The sequence below is a fragment of the Siphateles boraxobius genome, unplaced genomic scaffold, assembly GCF_051911475.1.
Source record: "Siphateles boraxobius isolate OS27281-9 unplaced genomic scaffold, OSU_SipBor_1 13, whole genome shotgun sequence".
Lineage (NCBI taxonomy): Eukaryota > Metazoa > Chordata > Actinopteri > Cypriniformes > Leuciscidae > Siphateles > Siphateles boraxobius.
The window spans coordinates 16,575,521-16,595,000 of NW_027508733.1; the positions used below are offsets into that span (position 1 = coordinate 16,575,521).

Consider the following 19,480-nt stretch of genomic DNA (forward strand, 5'->3'; position numbering starts at 1 on the left):
ACTTTCCCAGCTCTGTCTGAGCGTGGCACTGGATTAGCAAACAAGCATTTTGTTGTCACTTTTTTCTTTTTCTTTTTTTACATCTTTATCTCATTCAAACATTCTGATATCATAAATTGCATTGAAGCGATTTCCGACACATGGCAAAGCATTGTTGCAGGGCATATATTGCGTTAGTGACAGATGCAATCTGTGCTGTGAGTGGGTGTGTGCTGCAAATAAGGTGTTTGATTACACCGAAAGAAATGAATTCTGGGAATAATTTTTTTTTTTTTTTTAAAAGGTCGAATCCTTGTACACGTTGAGCGAACATGCTCAACTAGCAGGTAATTCAAGTCTATCTGGTCATTACCAAGAAGCCAAGCACTATGGTCTGTTTTACATAGGAACAGGAGATGTCTGACATAATCATCCACCAGGTCAGTGAGAAAATGATCTAAAGCTGGTGTCTTTAAAGGAGAGAGAGGTGCTCGCAGGCACACGCAACAATAAAATCCCCTTTTACACCTACACTACAAATCACAGGTGAAAGTGTGAAAGCAAATGTCCCTGTTATACTCACCAATAGAATGATGAAGTAATGACGTTAGTGAGTGGAAGTAATTCACCTATTTAAGTTCACTTACATTTATAGTGATTCACAAGGAAGATATACACAATTATTATAGACCTCATAAAATCAATTGTGTATGGGCAGAATGCCCAGGCGCTGCTGCCCTCTACAGGTCGAAGAAAGTGAAAACAGGCAGAAGTTACAGTTTAAAACCTGCCAGGCTTTATTTAAAGCTTGTGCAAACCAACTGGAAATAAGTTAAAAATCATACAAAGGCACTTATACAGCGAAGTACATTCATCTTCCATGTATTTCCCCAAGTAGTTCATAAAATAAACCTTCACAAAGAAAACAAAATGAAGTCAGTGTGAAAAGAAAATACCCGCGGGTTACTGAGTCAGTTTGTGGCATCAGCTCTATGGTTGTAATACAGACTGTGGTGGGAATTCCAGCTGTGCAGTGGCCCCTGGGGGCCAGGGGTCCTCCTGGGACTGAAGAGTGCTTGGAAAATTTTCCTGCTGCAAGGCATTGCTAAAGACAGCAGGTGATGATAGGTCATCTTCTCGAGAGTCTGAGAGGACCTCATCTGTGTCCTAGTTAGAGAAACAATCAGTTTAACACATTTAATGAAGTTAATTCAAATCTGATGACACCAAATAGAATATCTGCTGAAAATAATAAAACAAAAATGCATCTCGCAAAGTTTTGAAAAAAATAGCATAATGTGATTATTTTATTTAAGACTAGGTTGATTTTTCATTGTTCAGATGCTAATTGATTCAGGTAACTAAACTTTTTTCCCTGATAATGAAAGTTTGTCAGTGTGTAAATAGAAATCCTATCGTTTACTTGCACGTCTGCTGATCCATTTCCCCCCCAGAGATTGTTTTAACTGTTTGAATGCTAAATTATGATGATGAAATAACAAAAATATTGACAATTTCGCTATGAAAAACCACCCTAAAGTATATTTGGTGCAAATAGTCCTGGTTTAGAAAAAAATATTTACAAATATTTTATGGTGTTTAGTCACACTGAACTTGTCCCCCCCCCCCTAATTAACAAATAATAAGCAATAATTATGCTTTACCCTACTTTGTATTTTATACTTTTTAATTTGAGTCGCATCAGACACACTTGCGTTCAAATTTCTTTTTTAATACTTTTATTCAGCAAAGATGCATTAAACTGATCAAAAGTGACAGTAAAGACATTTAATATGTTAAGATTTCTATTTAAAATAAAAGTTGTCCTTTTGAACTTTTTAATAATCAGAATCCTGATAAAAATGTATCGGTTTCCTCAAAAATATTAAACGGCACATCTGTTTTCAACATTGATAAAACAAATGTTTCTTGAGCAGCAAATCATCATATTAGAATGAATTTTGAAGGAACGTGACAATGAAGACTGGAGTAATGATGGTGAAAATATATACACAGTTTATAATTTTCAACTTTAATCTATGCGTTCTCACCTTTCTGCCAAAGAATGCATAAAGAGAGAGAAAACACTCAACATACTATTTTGAAAACATCTAGATTCATATTATTCATTATCATCCTACTATTTTCCCATGATCCTCTGTGCTACCTGAAGGGGCTGGACATCAATAGGATGGTGTGTCTTTGCCATGATGACCATCTCTTTGATTTGGTAAAACAGTAGAACGACTGAAACCCACGGCGACCCGGAAGGAACCCAAGCAGGCTTGTTCAGATCCTCCTGGTCTTCCTGGTGCTTCGTTTTCCGAGCTGGAAGTTTGGGCTCGGGTCGAGTTGGTGCCACCACGTCTGGGGTGTTCTGTACCAGGTGGATGGTCGCTATGGGAACAGGACTGAACGGGATAGGAATGTTCTCTGCTAGCATCTTGTCCTCTGTGGGGTAAAATATAAACAATTTAAGATTTAAAATAAATAAAACATAAGGTTAAATGTTCTACATTTCATTCAAATGTGAATCAAAATACTTAAACTACACGTTGAAGCTGTAAAGCTTCTTTTAATTTATAGAAACTATCTAATAGTAGGCTGAAAACTGTTTAAAGGCTAGTAACAAATATTTAAGTTTTAAATTGTGCCACTTAGTTTACATTAAAAATAAACTTTGGCAAAAAAAAAAGATTGTTGAAATAAAAATTAATCAAATAATATTTTAATATTTTAACAAACCATCCAAATGAATTGCTGAGCTAAACTTAATTGGACTTCCTGGAGAAGACATTTTAGGGGCCGTTTACACCAGGGGTTCTCAAACTTTTTGGGACCAGGGACCCCTTAGAGCGGAGAAAAATTTCCAAGGACCCCCTCTCATAACAATAACTGTCTGTGATTAATATGCTTAAAACTATTTGTACTCTTAAATGCCATTGGAATTAATTGCATTGAACTCTCTTTCACCCGAAAAACTTAAGACCTGTTTTATAGAACAGAAACACATGTCAGTTTAAATCATGTTAATACCACTTATATACTTGTAAACAGTGGGTCTTTTATTCAAATTGCATTTGGACTTAATAGCATTTACACCAAGTAATTTATCTTAAATGTTTTCTTAAAATCAACAGCAAGACAGCAAGCACAGGCTTGTTCTAATAAAACCAAACATTAAAATTCCCTAGATTAAAATTAAAACATTAATATTTTACATTAAAATAATAGTTCACCCAAAATTAAAATTCTGTCATCATTTACTCGCCCTCAAGTTTTTCCAAACCTGAATGAGTTTCTTTCTCCTGGTGAACACAAAAGAAGATATTTTGAAGAATGTCCGTAACCAAACAGTTGATGGACCCCATTGACTTCCACATGTTTTTTTAAAAAAGTACCAGAAACTGTTTGGTTACCCACATTCTTCAAAATATCTTCTTTTGTGTTCAGCAGGAGAAAGAAACTCATTCAGGTTTGGAACAACTTGAGGTTGAGCAAATGGTGACACACTTTTAATTGTTTTGGGTGAACCATCCATTTAAAATAACATTTAAATTATGTAATGTGACTTTATGTGCATCAGCTTTAAATTAATGAACTAATTGCACCTTATATCAATGGCAGAACAATCAACAAATCATAACAGAATTAAAACGGTTGCAGAACACATCCTAGTAATTAAGTTAAACCAAACTTTTATTTTGGTGGGTTGTAATGAATAAAAGATTTTGCTACCTTGTCTTTCTCATAGAGCAAAACAATTAATCAGAAAAACAAATGTGAATAAGATTACAGCAGCCGTGATTACCTAATCATGAAAAGTGCATATTACAGTTTATATTTTTCCCTTTGCATTAAAGGTACTTACAACGTGCTTTTGCAGCGTTGAGCATTGTAGCCAATTACAGACATGTCTATTGAACGCATCGGCCAATCAGAGGCGTTTAAACAAGTCGCGTGCTGAAGATGTGTTTTGCGGGAGCTCACAGAGTTCTACACTTTTCGCAAACCTGTCATTATTATTGGCAATAACCTTAAGATGCAAATAAGAGATTCACTGCAATGTATTTGATATTCTTTATGCTGCTCTGCTCTAATGCTACTCATTTACGCACCGCTCTGTTTGTTGGATGACAAAAAGTTCAGCGGTCTAGCTCATCAATGTCAAAATGTTAAAGAATGCGGGGCTTACCGTTCACAGAAGGATGTTAACATGAACGAACGCCTGGTAAAATGTAAGTAGATAAAGATTTAATATTTTACATCTGTAATTATTTCACTAATACAATAAACCTTTCTTTTTCTTTATTCCCTTAAATCACTTTTATAATCAATTCATTAATTTAAATAAAGATACCCAATTTTAGTTTGGGCTAAAGCCCCGAATATCCACTGACCCTAGAACCGCCCCTATTTTTGTATCAAATTAAATGCTGAAACGTTCTCAAAGTGACTCATAGCAGCTCTGGAGATGACGCTCTTGTGTAAAGGCAAAAGGCTCGTACATGTTTACTCATGTAGGCCTATGCCGCCTATCAATGAGAATGAAAGACTTTTTAATCTCACAATTCTGACTTTAAAGTCACAATTACCTTTTCTTTTCTTTTTTGTATTCAGTGGCGGAAACGGGCATCCATTACAAATGACATAGGCAAGCTACTAAACGTCTTAAACAATATTAATTTAAAACGGTTTAAATAAACTGACGGATAAAAAAAAAGAACTGAAAAATTTAAACCTAGCCTCTTGACTTTGATTTTACAACTAGGCTAGGCTACTGTATATTCGCGGATTCGCTGTTCTCTCTGGATATACGGGCGCGTTTGTGGGGGAGAGAAAGAGAGAGAGCAGGAGCGCTCTGCCAAGAATTTCCCCGATGGTCTGACTGGACTTCGTGATTCCGTTCATAGGGTTCTAAAATTATTTCGCGGACCCCCTGGCAAAGGGTCGCGGACCCCACTTTGAGAACCACTGGTTTACACCATAGACATATGGTTTACACGACACCGTTCTCAACTAAAAGCATTTTGGGGGTCTGAAAACGGGTTTCAAAGTACAAGTTTTTGAAAAATATACTGTTATCGTCTCTATGTAAACTACAAAAATGCGAATTTGTGAAAACGGCAACATCACGCGCATGTGTATTACGTGTTCAGCCAGGGGCGTAGTGTTTCTTTACAAAGTGACATCGCCATCTACTGGCCTGGCAGCAGAATACAGCTTTTTTAAGTCATTTTCACAGATCCTTGTGAATGGGATTGTTTTGACAATGTTGTCGTTTGTACGGAAAAATGCAAAGGAAAACCCTTTCCCTTTTTTTAAACATCGTTGTTGTGTAAACGTACCCTCAGTTTGATTAACTTAGCTCACAATACAATGTCACAATACAATTTTCACTATTTCGAAAAGATGCTTTTTGTACTACAGATTTTAGACTACTGAAAATGTTTATTTTAATTGACTGAATTAGACTAAATGTAGTAGTGTTAATACTTCTAGCTAGCTAGTCCCCAATAAAAGTGTGATTTACATGTTTTCGTTGTTCTGCAGCTGTTACTTTACAATAAAAAACAATGAATAAGATTGTGCTCCTCACCTTTTTTCTCATTCTGGCCAGTAATGCACATAATTAATGAAAATAAGAGCAAAATTACAAGCGAGGTCATTCCTATTCCTCTGAACGTTTCGGCAGCACCTGAAAAACATGACAACCCCGTTTATACACACACACACTGGCATTCTTAAATGTCATAAAATTATAAAAACAATCGTCAATGTTCATGTACCAAAGTAGTTGACGAATATCCCGCCGACCATGGCCCCGCAGCCCCTGCCCAGGCCGAGGTGGAGACCTTGCAGGATACCCTGAGCTGACGTCCGAAGCGCCGGAGGTACGGCCGCGCTCAAATACGAGATACAAGATGCCCAAACAGACGCGTGCGTTATTCCTGTGCAGGTACACAAAATTATATTATTATATAAAATTATAAATGCGTTAACATAAAATTATGCAACATAATATAAAGCTTAAATGTCCAAAACAAATAAATAAAATAATTAATTTAAAAAATACATAAAAATAAATAAAATTATGATGTTTATATTTCTCACGTTTCTGGTGAATTTTTTTACTGATATAAAAACACAATGCTGTTTAATTAAGTCAAGAAACTCCAGATGAACAGGGTAAAAATTAACAAATAGATATCACCATATTTCCCCAGTTGACTGATTACATTAAAAATTGCTAACATTTTTAATATACAAGTTTTCTTAAATGTTATGTTTAAATATGTAATTTAGGCATTATGTAATTAAATATGCACACATTTGCATTTATTTTCAGAACAGAAATCTGAACATTGGATAGAGCCAGGTTCAAAATTCTTGTTTCTTTTTGAGACCAAAGATTCAAACGTTTTTACACAAGGGATTTTGGATATCTCTTTTTATCATGCCACAAATCAGTAACTACTGTCAACAACAGCCAGAAAAAAACATTTTCACCATGTTTTAGGAATAAAATGTTAAAACCAAGCAACTGATATATGAACCCATCAGTAAAACATTCAAAATATATCTATGTAAGTGCAGCTGAAGTAAAAAAATTTAAATAAAAAAACTAATTTTGAGAAAACGGCCTTTTAAGATTTGTATTATAACTGAAATCTACAGACACAAATAGATACATTGCAATACAATTAACACTTAAATGTGTATTTTGGACCTTTACTTTCCACTGTTTGAAATAACATTTGTCAGGACCACTATCATCAACTACGATTGACAATTAGCATACAGTTAGGATTGGCGGTTTGGTTCTGTTCCAACATGATTGTATTGCAGATATCATTAATTCAAGATTTTAAAGTACAACATAATTCGAGAATGTATTCTGATTCAAGGGGAATCAGAATGCCATACTGACTGACGACAGTTGGAGCTGGGGATGGAGGAGGGTATTAGCTCCTGAGAAACACCATAACTGCTGATAATACTGAAGGAGTCTATGTACTGTATGTATACAGTGATAGGTGTCGTATTCCTGATAGCTGATGTGAGCTTGACTAACGTGACCTGCCAGAACTGACGCTACGCCTAATGTTATCAAAACTGGCCAGTGTATTTAAAAAGTGTTGACAAAGTTATAAAAGTTCAGCCTGTCCCTACATGTGCAAACACACAAATCTGTCTCATGACATGAAAAAACTTTCGTTATAACTTGGACTTCAAAGTACAAAGAAAGAGAAGGCGGATAATACGTCTGTACCTGTGCTGACATTTCTTTGAACAGACAAAACAGCGTCTGTGTTGAATGTAAACAGACTTGATCCAGGTCTTCATTACAATGTATTCTCTCTGTAATTCGTCTACAAGCTTGCTTTTTTTTAATTGATCGTTTTGCCACAGGAAAGGGTGGTGAACCTGACAACGCCAAACTGACTTGATATCTTCTCCTGAAATAAAACCTGGCCTTTCTTTGTTCTGCACATCTCTCTACTTTTATTATGACTTAATTTTATGGTTTAAAACAGAACACATTTACACATTTTTATGATTGTAGTATTTGCTTTTTTCCCCAGGATTGAGAGCTTGATGACTGCCATTCATACCTTGTAGCACTTCCATGGGCAGCACAGTCCAGGCGTTCTCCAGATATGAGATATAAAGGTACCGTGCCGTGTTGCAGGCCAGGCCGATGTACAAAACTCTGACCAAGAAGAAACACAGTTATTAAAAATACACGCATGAACCTCACAAAACATGACAGGCTCATGTTTTACCCCAAAAATCTACAGGAAAGATTTTTAATTTTCTTCAATTAAAGAAAATAGTCCATTTTAAATTAAGTGCACCCTATGAAAATAGGACAGTTAAATGTACCGTATATGTAAACTATTATTATTTAATAAATAAATTATACAAGTATAAATAAATAATAATAATAAAGTAATTGTAGTTTATATTTGCAATATATACAAAAACATTTTGAAGGTCCATGCAAATAATAACTCATTATCTTAACTTCCTCTGTGTGGTAAATCAAGAATCTAGTTTAGATTTAACTGCATAGTCATATCCCAAAAATCTTTACACTCTGTGCAGGTCATCTTTTAAAGAAAAGTCTATAAAATATACAAATGTCGAACAGGAAATTCCTTAAATCTTTTACAGCCTCTTACAAGAAGTTGTATCACCTGAACTTTTCAAAGGTGAGATAACTTATAAATGTATATTGATCTGTCAATCATTCAGTCATATGGTTTTCTCTATAACTTAAGTAGTTATAGAGAAATAGTTAAAACACCAAAAGAGCATAAATGTTCTTCTTTGAAAGGAACCACACAGCGGACACTGTAACTGCTCTGCAATGTATTCTGGAATTGGGCCACTGCTGAAAGAAAAATGCTGTGTTCTTGAACCAGGCCTTTTAACCAAACAATGCCTCACTGATCTCAGTGCAGACCAACAGAGATCAGGATCAAATGAGCTTGAGTCACAAGGTGCAGTGAGATGGTTTTGGTTACCTGGACAAGTCTCTGCTGTGACTGGACTAAACTACTACTGTACGATGGTTTGATTCAGAAGCAGTGGTAGATGTGTGAAGTCAAATGAGTCGTCCTGTTCTGACCACTAGTGAGCTGCCTTGTGGCCCACATAAGTAGAAACCAACCAAAGTATTTTCCTAACTGAAAGGGAATCTCATAAGTAAAGGTGCAAATAGTTGTGCACCATTCAATGCCGTTTTGAAGTATAAAAAGTGCGAGTAGTGTGTTCACACTGAACATTTGAAAATGGATTACATGGATGATTACAAAGTGCATAGTATAAGTGCTGTGTATAGTGCATAATTTGGGACACAACTTAAGTAATTTGAAACCTTAAAGTTGATTTCAAATGAATTTGATGTTAGCATGTGGCTAAGCTAACAACCTGATACACAAACACCTTTTGATTCGGGTCAGTGAGCAGCCGGCTAGCAGCTACACAAAACAGTAAAAAGGATACTTTATCCGTGAAAGTTACTGGCAGTGCTACCTTAGATATTGTTGAAAACCAGAAATCTTTTACAAGACAATTATAAATTCTTCATTTATTTTACACATTTGCACCTGGAGTGCCAAATAAAAGCTTAAAGCTTCACTTTAGTGAATCAAGATTAAAAACTTAACTGGTCATTCTAATTCTAAGATGACAAAGAATCACAGTATCCTCACCTGATGTGCCCCACCAGTTCAATGAATTTATGGCTGGTGAAATAGGCAGCAAGCTCCGACACATGACTCAGGACAGAGCAAACACCAAACAGCGTTGTGGTTCCTGTCAGGTCCTGTAAATGCCAGTAAAGGAAAGTAAAAACAAACCCATAGCCGAAGCCCATGAACCAGGCAACGAATAACACAGTGCCGTACTGTACGCCGCACAGCAGCCTCATCAAGTCCCAGAAGTGGAACTCCTCAGCTTGGACAATTGTTGGGATCTCGGAGTTAGCCATTCCAGGGGAACCTCTAGGTTGGGCGTGCTGGTTGCCAACCTCGTTTTCTTCACTGTTGCCTTGGTGCGAAACATTAAACTTAAACTGAGTGGCAATGATCAGAGCGACTCCCATTAATACTCCGAACAAGATGAAGGCAATACGGTAGTCCTTGTAATTTTCCATGACACATTCCATTTTGCCAATGACAAGGTTGGTGCTTGTGTGGTCGATCCAGATGCCGACGCAGAGCATGGCGATACCCCAGCCTAGAGATCCCCACATTCGCTGGAGACCGTAGCGGTCACGGTGTGGACCCAGGTACTGGAGCGTCACCTACAACAATCCAAATAGACATGTACCTGTTTTAGACACAACACATACCTCTTTTTCACCAAAATGGTGCTGGTCCCGGAGGATATAAGCTTCCTTGAGAGCTGAACAACAATGTAATTCCTACATTCCCAGGGTACCAAATTCCCCAGATTTATATGACACATAATGAATGTCTCAATGTTACCAGGGTTAACTCTTATGTTCCTATAACCTTAACAAACTTCCCTGGGAACAGAGATATGCTCCTAGTGAAACTAGCTATGATTCTATGATTACTAAAAATAAACAAATTTTGACATAGAAAGCCTTCTTGAAATCTTGTTTTGTTTCACATCATCCAGATTGTTACTCTGCCAACTTTACTAGATATTACCCCACCCCACGGCCACTGAAATTTGCTTCTGGTTTTAGGGACCAGCATGGAGCCAAATTTTCAATCCCAGAAGCACCTTTTCTGAAGTGGAAACACACGGAGCGGATCCAGATTGGAAAGTGGCTCAAGCACCAACACCCTTACAGTGGAAAAGGGACTGTAGTTTGGTCTCATGTCTAACGTTTAAATACAATGGAAGTTCATGGTCCTACATGGCCTGGGCATAAAAAAACCGACCGACCCTGTCAATTTATGTGCGACCCAAATTTATTTTATGAGCTTGGGGAAGAAATAATACAAATTAAATACACAAATAAAAAACTTTGAGGCAAACTATAATTTATGTTTTTGTACAGCACCGTATTTGTATAGCCTGTTGTCCTCCAGCAATGCTAACAAACGAGTCAGCCACGGGCGTTCACACATCGTTGTTGTCATGTAGATGCACTGCTGCGCTCGTGACAGGGCGCATGAACTGAACGAGCAGAGATAGAGAGAGATCCCCGGTCGCGCGCGCACTCTCTCTGCGGAGCCAGGCGAAAGTATAGGCTTCACCGTCTCAAAACTAAGCACTGTCTTGCTCTCTCTCCCTCGCACATATTAATGAAAATAAATCGACACGATGGCAAGGTCGGAAGACTAAAGTTTCATGTGGAGCATTCGGAGATTACTTTTTTCCTGAATTAACGCTGGGTGGGAATTGTCCTAAAATACGTTGCCTTATCTTCTCTGAAAAGCGTTCCACACATTCAGCTGACATATAAACCACACTTTAAATAAACGAAAAAACTATACAGTGATGAAATGTTTTCTGTGATGACACAAATCTTGTGGGATGTCCTAACCGCCGGGATAATCACACAACGCGCACACGTCCGATAATGACACGTCTAATTCGCGAACTAATGACTCATTTGAACCGATTCGTTTTAATGAATGGTTAAAACAACTGATCTTTCCAACACTGAACTCACGAGACATCTGAATCAGTGCATAACTAATCGGTAACACTTTACAATAAGGCAACCCCGTTTGCCCCCGCGCACACATTTAAAATCAGCGTGTGTGTGTGTAACATGCTGGGACACACAAGGTGGTAGAGTACATGTACAGGTAGGCTATGTTATGAAAAAAATAGAGTAGCTTATCCATCGCTACTGTAAATTAAAATAATACAAAAATAATAATAATTTCCTCCCTACCCCTTGCTGCCACTGGAGAAAAAAAAAAGTCCCTACCGACCCATGACCTCAACCGGAACCAAACTTTTTTTTTTATGCCCTATAAAATGGACTCTACTAACTGATATTCCTTAATATTGAGTATATTTTGAGGACTAATAGTTACGTACCGTATCTACGATTGTAATAGCTGGAGCGCTGAAAAACTCGCCAACGATGATGATGAGCAGAATCAACAGGAAAATGAAATTAACTTGGTCCATGTTATATTCAGGAGGCGGCAGACTTGGTTTCAATGTGGTACTTTGAGTAGTGCTACTGGACGTTGTGTTTGTGTTGTTGGGGGTTGACGTTGAGAAGGATGTACTTGGCTCAGGCCGCGTGGTCGTGGTTTGGTCAGATTCTGTCTTGTTGGCTTGTTCATCTGAAGCCACAGTGAAACTCCTGTTGGAATCCCGTTTGAACCGGTGTTCAGAGCTGTAGCCTGAAGACTGAACAGACAAGGGGATCGTTCGCCAAGGATAGTGTCCGTACAGATCCCTGCGCTGTCTTGTCTGATTTGTTGTTAGGATAGAACTGGTGTTGGGGTACAATGTCTCGTTAGATGTGGTAGGATTGACGGTCGTTACCATTGCTGTGGTCGTCGAGAGGTTTTCTTTACACTTCATGTCTGGTGGCTGCACAAAGGCAATCCCAGAATTGAAGAGGAGCCAACATAACATTGAGAACAATAAGACCGCTTTACCTTTCCTGTAGCGATCTGCAACAATGCCCCAAAAAGGGGCACTACAGAACTCAATGAAATATCGGACTCCCACTAAGAGACCACTTTGGGTGGGATTCATCCCCAGCTGCTTGTAGAACAGAGCAAGAAGTGGATGGAGGGAACCATATGCAGCATAGAAGAATAAATAAAACACTTTTGACACAAGGAGGCGGCGGTTGACCCGTAGGAACAATCTTTCGCAGCAGCCCATGTTGTGTTGAGGTGATGGAGTTGGTTCCATATCGTTAGGTGCATTGTTCTCAGATGGTTGGGATGGTTGATCTGATTGAATCTCAAGCGACAGACGGTCAAAGCGCTCAAGGTGTCTTTTTTTGAGCTCTTCTTCATCATCAGTTAAGATGGCTATGCGGTCGTCTGCCATCTTTGCTGGGGTGCTTTGATGTTCCTAAGGTTGGGATAAAGACCATATTAACATTAAAAATTACATTTAAAATTAACATGAGAGACTGTTTGTAAATAGGATATTCACAAAATATTTGATGAAAATGTAACGCAAGTTAAGTTCAGTTTTGATTTAATGTTGACTTTAAAGTCACCATGAAATCAAAATTAACAGTCATTATAATTTTTTTTAAGTCAATGTGCCCTCATAATCTTTAATCCAAATAACTCCCCTTCCCTTTTGCGGCAAACACTCCATGTTTTTTGTTGTTTGAGAAGCCATTTCACTCAGTTATACGTCAGAATAAGGAAAAAGAGTCTAACGCAACTTCCATTTCATCCCAACTTTAAAACACTGTAAAGAGCTGTATCTTTTTTTCTTTTTTCATCATTATTCTCAGAGCATTGACGGTTTTAGAAAAAGCTAATCAATCTGAAAACTTACCATAAGAACACTAATTATGGCATTAAAGACTTATACATTAAAATTGTTTTGAAAGGCTATGTTCAGTAAATACTAACATTGTGCTGCAGTACAAGTATACTATCGACAGTATGCAAAATAATCCAAAATAATAATGTGACAATGTCTCATACTAGCTAGTATATTATGAAAGCATTGGTGCATACTGGGCTGGGTTCACATATTATATCAAAAGAGTAAGCAGCAGCATAGCCCTCTGGGGTCCTTCATTTCAGGGTCACACTCAGGGTCTTCGGGACCAAATGGTCCGGAAGGGTTTGATTCATATTTATTAAAAGAAAATCATATTTTTTTTTCTACTTGTTTTTTATAATATTTTTTCTTTTCTTTTTTGGTGTTTTGAGATAATTTAAGATTTAAAATTAATATTTATGCAATAAATATGACCCATTTCCCCCCCATTGAATATAATAGAAAATAAAAAAATATAAAAAAATATATATATATTTTTTTAAAGCTGTATTTCATTTTAGAGTCAAGCCTAGACCTCATAAAAGCAATTTTTGAAATTAGATGGATGCCATCTGGTGGACAAACTGAGCATTTTAAAAATGCAAAACGTGTATGAAATCTGAATTTATTCGTTTGTTTATGTATAAAAGTGTGTTTGTGTGTGTGTGTGTGTGTCTGTTTTGCCATCTTGATGTTTTATAGATTCACCCCTTCACTGTTGTGTGCTTTTTTTCTGGATCGTGGCTGATTTGTAGATTGTACGCACAAAAAAACTCTGTATTGTCACATTTTTGCCAATTTCCCATTCATTTCCTATGGCGGGACCATTTGGACCCGAAGGCCCTGAGTGTGACCATTTTTTTTACAACCACTTAGACTATTCAAATCCTGTCCCCAATTTTTGGGGGTGTTCATATACCAAGTACCAACAAAGTCACCAAATTTCGGACCATTCCGATGAAGCTATGATTTTACACATTTTTTTATTTAAATTCTTCGGGACCATTTGGTCCGAAGAACCCCAGAGGGAACTGTGCTGTATAAGTGGTAAATTATTATTATATTTAAAGGTATATTAAGTTTTTTTTTTTATTGTGCAAGATACAGATAACATTTACAAGTATACACACAACAGAACAGAACAATGACGGTTACATTACATTAACACAAAGCAGATTATGCTACATTATATGCATTACACTATAAAAGAGTCTTACAAGCAATTGAATTTTTAGAATTCATTAAAGAATTTAAATATAACGTAGACCTATATGAACATTGATCGTGATGTAGATATTGCTCAATGACGTAATGGAGGTTTCTGGCGCGCCTGCCTCAAGTTGACCCACTTTTACGGAAGTATCAGCACTTCCTTTACTGAAATGTTTTTTAATAAAGGATAAACCGTTCGTTAAAGTCTTTCAGCTATTTCTAGAAACCTCTTTGTACTGTTCCTTATGAAAACCTAAGCGACTAAAATGGTCACAAAACCGTCTTATATCCAATAATTGCAGGAAACGGCGAATAAAAGTATATCAAGTCCAAATGTTGTATATGTTATTATATAATTACACAATTAAAGTTAAATAACCGAACGCATGTCATGAGAAAACTGTCACTGTGCATTTACCTGTAGTCTCGGTACTTTCAGGTGAGTTGGCTACTTTGAAACCGACGAGTTTCGATGATGAAGTTGATTTTCTTCCATCTCCAATGACGGTTTTGTTTAATGGACCGTGTTTGGGTATTTTGGCTTCTCTGCCAGTCCAAACAGGCAATTTCTCCCTTATTTAATGTCCTGTCAAGGCATTTTTGCTGCTTGGTGGCAAGAATCCAGCGTTCACCTGAGCACAAACCGACTGACTTGGGGCTTTCCTCATGAATATTAATTGGGCGCTGACGTTGCTATCTCAGATTCTTCTGGAGAAGGCAATTGGCTTCTGAATAGCAAGTCAAACGTGCTGTCGTTGCTAGATAGCCATATTAAGAAGGTCAAAATAAATATATAAGCAATAAAATAAAAAAATCAGCACTGAGACAGATACACTTTGAACTAGCTACATAGTATTTTTTAATAGTTTATAGCGTCCATTGTCCACATAATATTTCAGATTTGCAAAGGTGCACATTAACACACTTTCACACACTCTCCCATGTAATATATATATATATATATATATATATATATATATATATATATATATATATATATATATTCCCATGATGTACGCGTTAAATTCAGTTCTTGTGAATTTACATTAAAATCTCCGTCGTCAGAATGGAGTAGATTTTAACTAAGTTGGTCATGTTTTGCGGCAGATTCGCCGTGCTGTCTCGTGATGATGACGACCCATCTCGTGTTCATGAAAAATGAATAGCCTACGATGTAAACACAGAGGATTGGCTACTCTTTTATTTGTTTAACAATATTATTATTGTAACTGCATGAGACACTCTTAGATAATATTATAAAAATACGTAATATGTAATAGATAAGCATGTTTTTCATTGCGCACTGTTATTGTTTTAGTGTTTCTCCTCATTGTCGTGGTGTGAAAATGCATGCAGCTCAACCCGTTGACTTCCATGGTAGAATAAAAAATACTATGGAAGTCAATGGGGTCCATCAACTGTTTGGTTACCAACATTCTTCAAAATATCTTCTTTTTTTGTTTAGCAGAAGAAAGAAATTCATACATGTTTGAAACAACTTTAGGGTGAGTATAAATTATGACAGAATTCATTTTTAAGCGAACTATTCCTTTAAGTCTTGTCCCAGACTAAAATGCATGTTTAAGATGTTTTAATCGAAAACAACTTGCACTCAGATATCTTAAAATATGTCAGTGTCATTGTTTTGTCTCAAGGTGCACACCAGTATTTTTTTTTTTTAATTACCAGTAAAGTATTTTTTTTGTTTTTTCTAAGGCACGTTTGTAAAAGCTGTCCTGTGAAACCAGGCCAAAAATAGCTATTTAGCGCCATCTTGTGTAAAAAATTATGTTCAGTTCAACATGTATGGTGAACACTGAACATTTAAGCTTTCAATTCTTGTTTTGTAACCATTTCTCTCCACGGAAGCTTCATGTTCATTTCAGATGAGTGCATACTATATCTGGCTGGTCACAAGTTCACATGACATTTTATTAAATCTTTTTATAAATTAGTAAGACATTTGGGTATGAGTAGGCCTATGAAGCAAAGAGATATATCCTTTTTACATTATCGTCATTAGTTCAATCGTGCAATGCACAGGACAACTCGCTGGCTTCCGTCCAATGCTTTTCTTTGTTCCTTTTACCCCTTTTCTTCTCCGCCATGACGATGGCAGCCACAACGGTGATGACCACAGTGATCGTAATGACCAGGACAGTAACCATCTCGCCGATACAGGGATCCAAATCATCCACAGTTGTGCAGATTTCGCTGTAGTCCTCTAGGAACAGCCGTTTGACGTTACTGAGCTTCCGTAAGACTCGCTGCAGATCGCAGTTACACTCCCATGGGTTTCCTGTGAGCATTATGTGCGTGCTGTACGTATTGAGACTCAAGAAGGTCATGAATTGAATAGTGGAAAGGTTGTTGTTGGTGAGGTCCAATAGAGCAAGACTGGTCAATGGCGAAAGCACTCCGATGTCCAAGTGGTATATCTGGTTGTGACGTAAATTTAGTACTTCGAGATTTCGTAGCATGGAGAATATGCCATTTTTTAGAACCGTTATATTGTTCCAATCGAGTTGTATCTGGCGTAGGGTACTCATGGACCCAAATGCCCTCATCTTGAACGTTTCGATATCGTTATGGCTGAGGTTGAGTCTTTGCAATGCGTCCAAGTGGACGAAACAACTGCTGTTCAAGCTGGTCAACCGGTTCTCAGCCAATGACAGATCTCGAAGGGAACTGAGACCCTGTGAAAATCCTTCACTCAGAGATGAGATTCGGTTTCGGCTCAGGTCCAACCTCAACAGATCTTCCAAGAGATAAAACGCTCCATCGGCTAGCATGTAAATGGCGTTGTCGTTGAGGAACAGGACGCGAAGTCTTCGTGTGGTTTGGAAGGCTCTGGGCTGGATGGCACTCAGGTTGTTGTGGGACAGGTCCAGTTGCTCAGTGAATGGTGGAAGGGCGATGGGCAGGCGGGTGAAATTGCTGTTGGTGCAGTTTGCGCTTTTGAGCTCCATGTGGCAGCTGCAGTCACAGGTGAAGTTGTGGTTCGTGGAGATGGACTGGACCTCCAACACCAAGGGAAGAATGAATAACAGATGCATCCTGGAGGTTCTGTGGAAAAACGAAGAGTTTGTTCAAAGCCATGTTTGTATCTGTCAAACTTTCAGATGTAATATTCCAGATCTTTACCAAGTGGTTAAATATCTGGGATATCATATGCATTCTTATAGGTTATTCATATTAATTAAGATGAAAATATGTTTCTTTTCTTTAAAAAATAAAAAATAATTTCTTTTGACTCTGAGCACTGTTTGAGTATATGAATAGGGTTTGTATTTTATTATTTATCATTCTAATAATTTCTATATAATCGAATTTAACATTGTATATATTTTTGCATAATATATATATATATATATATATATATATACAGTATATATCATTTAAATAAATTATAATATATGCTTTAAACATAAGCATCTATATTATTAAATATTAAATCTAAAAAGTTAATTTATATATATATTTATATATTAACATTTGTAGATTTATTATATAATAACCAGTAATCATTTAAATATTAAATAAGTATTGGATATTTATTATTATTATTTATTATTTTATTTACTTATTATTTTAAACACTTTTAAAAACTCTGATATGCCATGTATTAGGTTTAGTATTTTATTAAAATCATTCATTAATTTCTTATAAATTAAATATAACATTTCTGTATAGTAATGATTATATATATATATATATATATATATATATATATATATATATATATATATAAATACAAATTGAATATTTTTATTATACAGTATATAAACCTTATTTTCAATAATACATATCTATAAAAATATAAAAATATGTCCTGTATATAGAGAAAAAAAATCGAATCTAATCTAATCTATATATTTTTTTCTGTATAACTTATTTTTATTTCCATATATATTTACCAAATTACATACATATGCCCAAACTCAACTATCAATTAATAATTCAGTTAAGCATTGTTTAGGTTATTGTTACAATAATGACTTGTGAAATCATTAATCAAATTCAATGCACCAGAATTTTTCTTTATTATAATATAATTTGAATATGAAATTGTTATTTTGATGCACTGGGATATAGCGTTCATGTCATTGTGTATTGCAAAATTAAAAATCTATAGTGTCTCTATGATGAATGTTTCCGTTATTTGTTCCATTAGATCATTATCGGATTGAATTGTGGATCCAGCATGGGTTTGTGGAGCGTTTACACAAATGTTTTCCCGTATAACTGTATAAATCAACAGGACAATTACATGTTGAGCTGGTGTTTCCATACAGGTGAGCAAATGAACGTTCAAAGCCTGTTACACAATTACTGGTCAAGGACGGTTTAGTACTGAGCATTAAACAATGTGTCCACAATGTTTTATTTGATCAAAATTAGTTTTTAGGTTAAAATTTATAGGGAAAAATAATCACAGGTTGCGTAAACAGTCACTATTTTCTTTCCCCCCATTTAACCTGTACTACCCTGTACTTTAAATAATCAAAAATAATATCTAATTTATAATTACAAAAGAACATTGCAATTTATTAAATATAAATGCATAATAAACAATACAGAATTTCTACACACTGGTACAGTTGTGTTGTGATACTTATCGTATCTTACATCCTCTGTCAGGACGCAGATCTTATTGTGAAAGCCCTGCCTGCTCTCTGTTCTAGTGTTTACTTCAACTCTGAAAACTTAAGGTCAACTTACATTGTCAAAAGTAAGTATAAATTGCCTCTTACCTGAGTTTAGTGTCTGTCATCAGAGGAGCAGCTGCAGGTGTGTGTCTGCGCACACGAGACTGTGTGTGTTTGGAGCCGGGAGGGAAACGCTTTTGTACAGGAGCAGCTGTTGGCAGAGAAGAGAAAAGAGAAAAGCAAAGTGATTAATATTTCACGGCGGCAGCGGAGGGTGCAGACACAGCGAGGGGGTGCAAACCGCATCACTTCACGAGGGCAATTATGAATTTTGCATTTTTAAAACTGGTGACACATATAAAATGAGCCAAAAAAGGCAGGTTTTATTTTAATATGCAAATAAATATGCATAAAAAAAAGCTCAGAAAAAAGCATACCTTGCTTTTGCATGTGTTCATAATTTCTTTGTATGACAGCATGGCCAAAAATTATGTCTGCATGTTTCATTCCATTATCACAAAAAAAAAAACAAATGACTACAAGCACAACAACTCAATCTGCTTGCAAAATCACTTTTTAATCATATTTGAATAAAGGGTGAAAATGTCAATTTTTTTGGCCGTTTCAATCCAGTAGTCCTTTCCAATCCTCCTTGAATTTATTTATAG

General features: G+C 36.4%; 2 protein-coding genes across 4 annotated transcripts in view; both read right to left on the bottom strand.

Moving 5' to 3' along the window:
- Nucleotides 1-752: 752 nt before the first annotated feature.
- mfsd6a (major facilitator superfamily domain containing 6a) overlaps nucleotides 753-19,480 on the bottom strand; it is a 29,286-nt gene continuing 10,558 nt past the window's right edge. The window contains exons 1-8 of one of the 3 annotated variants that reach the window (XM_077226182.1): nucleotides 14,582-14,869; nucleotides 11,518-12,519; nucleotides 9,201-9,793; nucleotides 7,596-7,693; nucleotides 5,769-5,930; nucleotides 5,579-5,677; nucleotides 2,147-2,430; nucleotides 753-1,146 (exon numbers count right to left, since the gene is read on the bottom strand). In XM_077226182.1, the coding sequence (XP_077082297.1) occupies nucleotides 970-1,146; nucleotides 2,147-2,430; nucleotides 5,579-5,677; nucleotides 5,769-5,930; nucleotides 7,596-7,693; nucleotides 9,201-9,793; nucleotides 11,518-12,495 (2,391 nt within the window). In that variant the 5' untranslated portion in view covers nucleotides 12,496-12,519; nucleotides 14,582-14,869 and the 3' untranslated portion in view covers nucleotides 753-969. Of the gene's footprint in view, nucleotides 1,147-2,146; nucleotides 2,431-5,578; nucleotides 5,678-5,768; nucleotides 5,931-7,595; nucleotides 7,694-9,200; nucleotides 9,794-11,517; nucleotides 12,520-14,168; nucleotides 14,179-14,581; nucleotides 14,870-19,480 lie in introns of those variants that run through there. The other 2 variants (XM_077226184.1, XM_077226183.1) reach the window with 2 other exon arrangements.
- The window catches only part of LOC143735589 (uncharacterized), a 4,121-nt gene continuing 728 nt past the window's right edge, over nucleotides 16,088-19,480 (bottom strand). Inside the window, exons 2-3 of the mRNA XM_077225749.1 lie at nucleotides 18,918-19,023; nucleotides 16,088-17,229 (exon numbers count right to left, since the gene is read on the bottom strand). Coding sequence (XP_077081864.1) covers nucleotides 16,188-17,229; nucleotides 18,918-18,937 — 1,062 coding nt within the window. The 5' untranslated portion in view covers nucleotides 18,938-19,023 and the 3' untranslated portion in view covers nucleotides 16,088-16,187. The remainder of the gene's footprint in view (nucleotides 17,230-18,917; nucleotides 19,024-19,480) is intronic.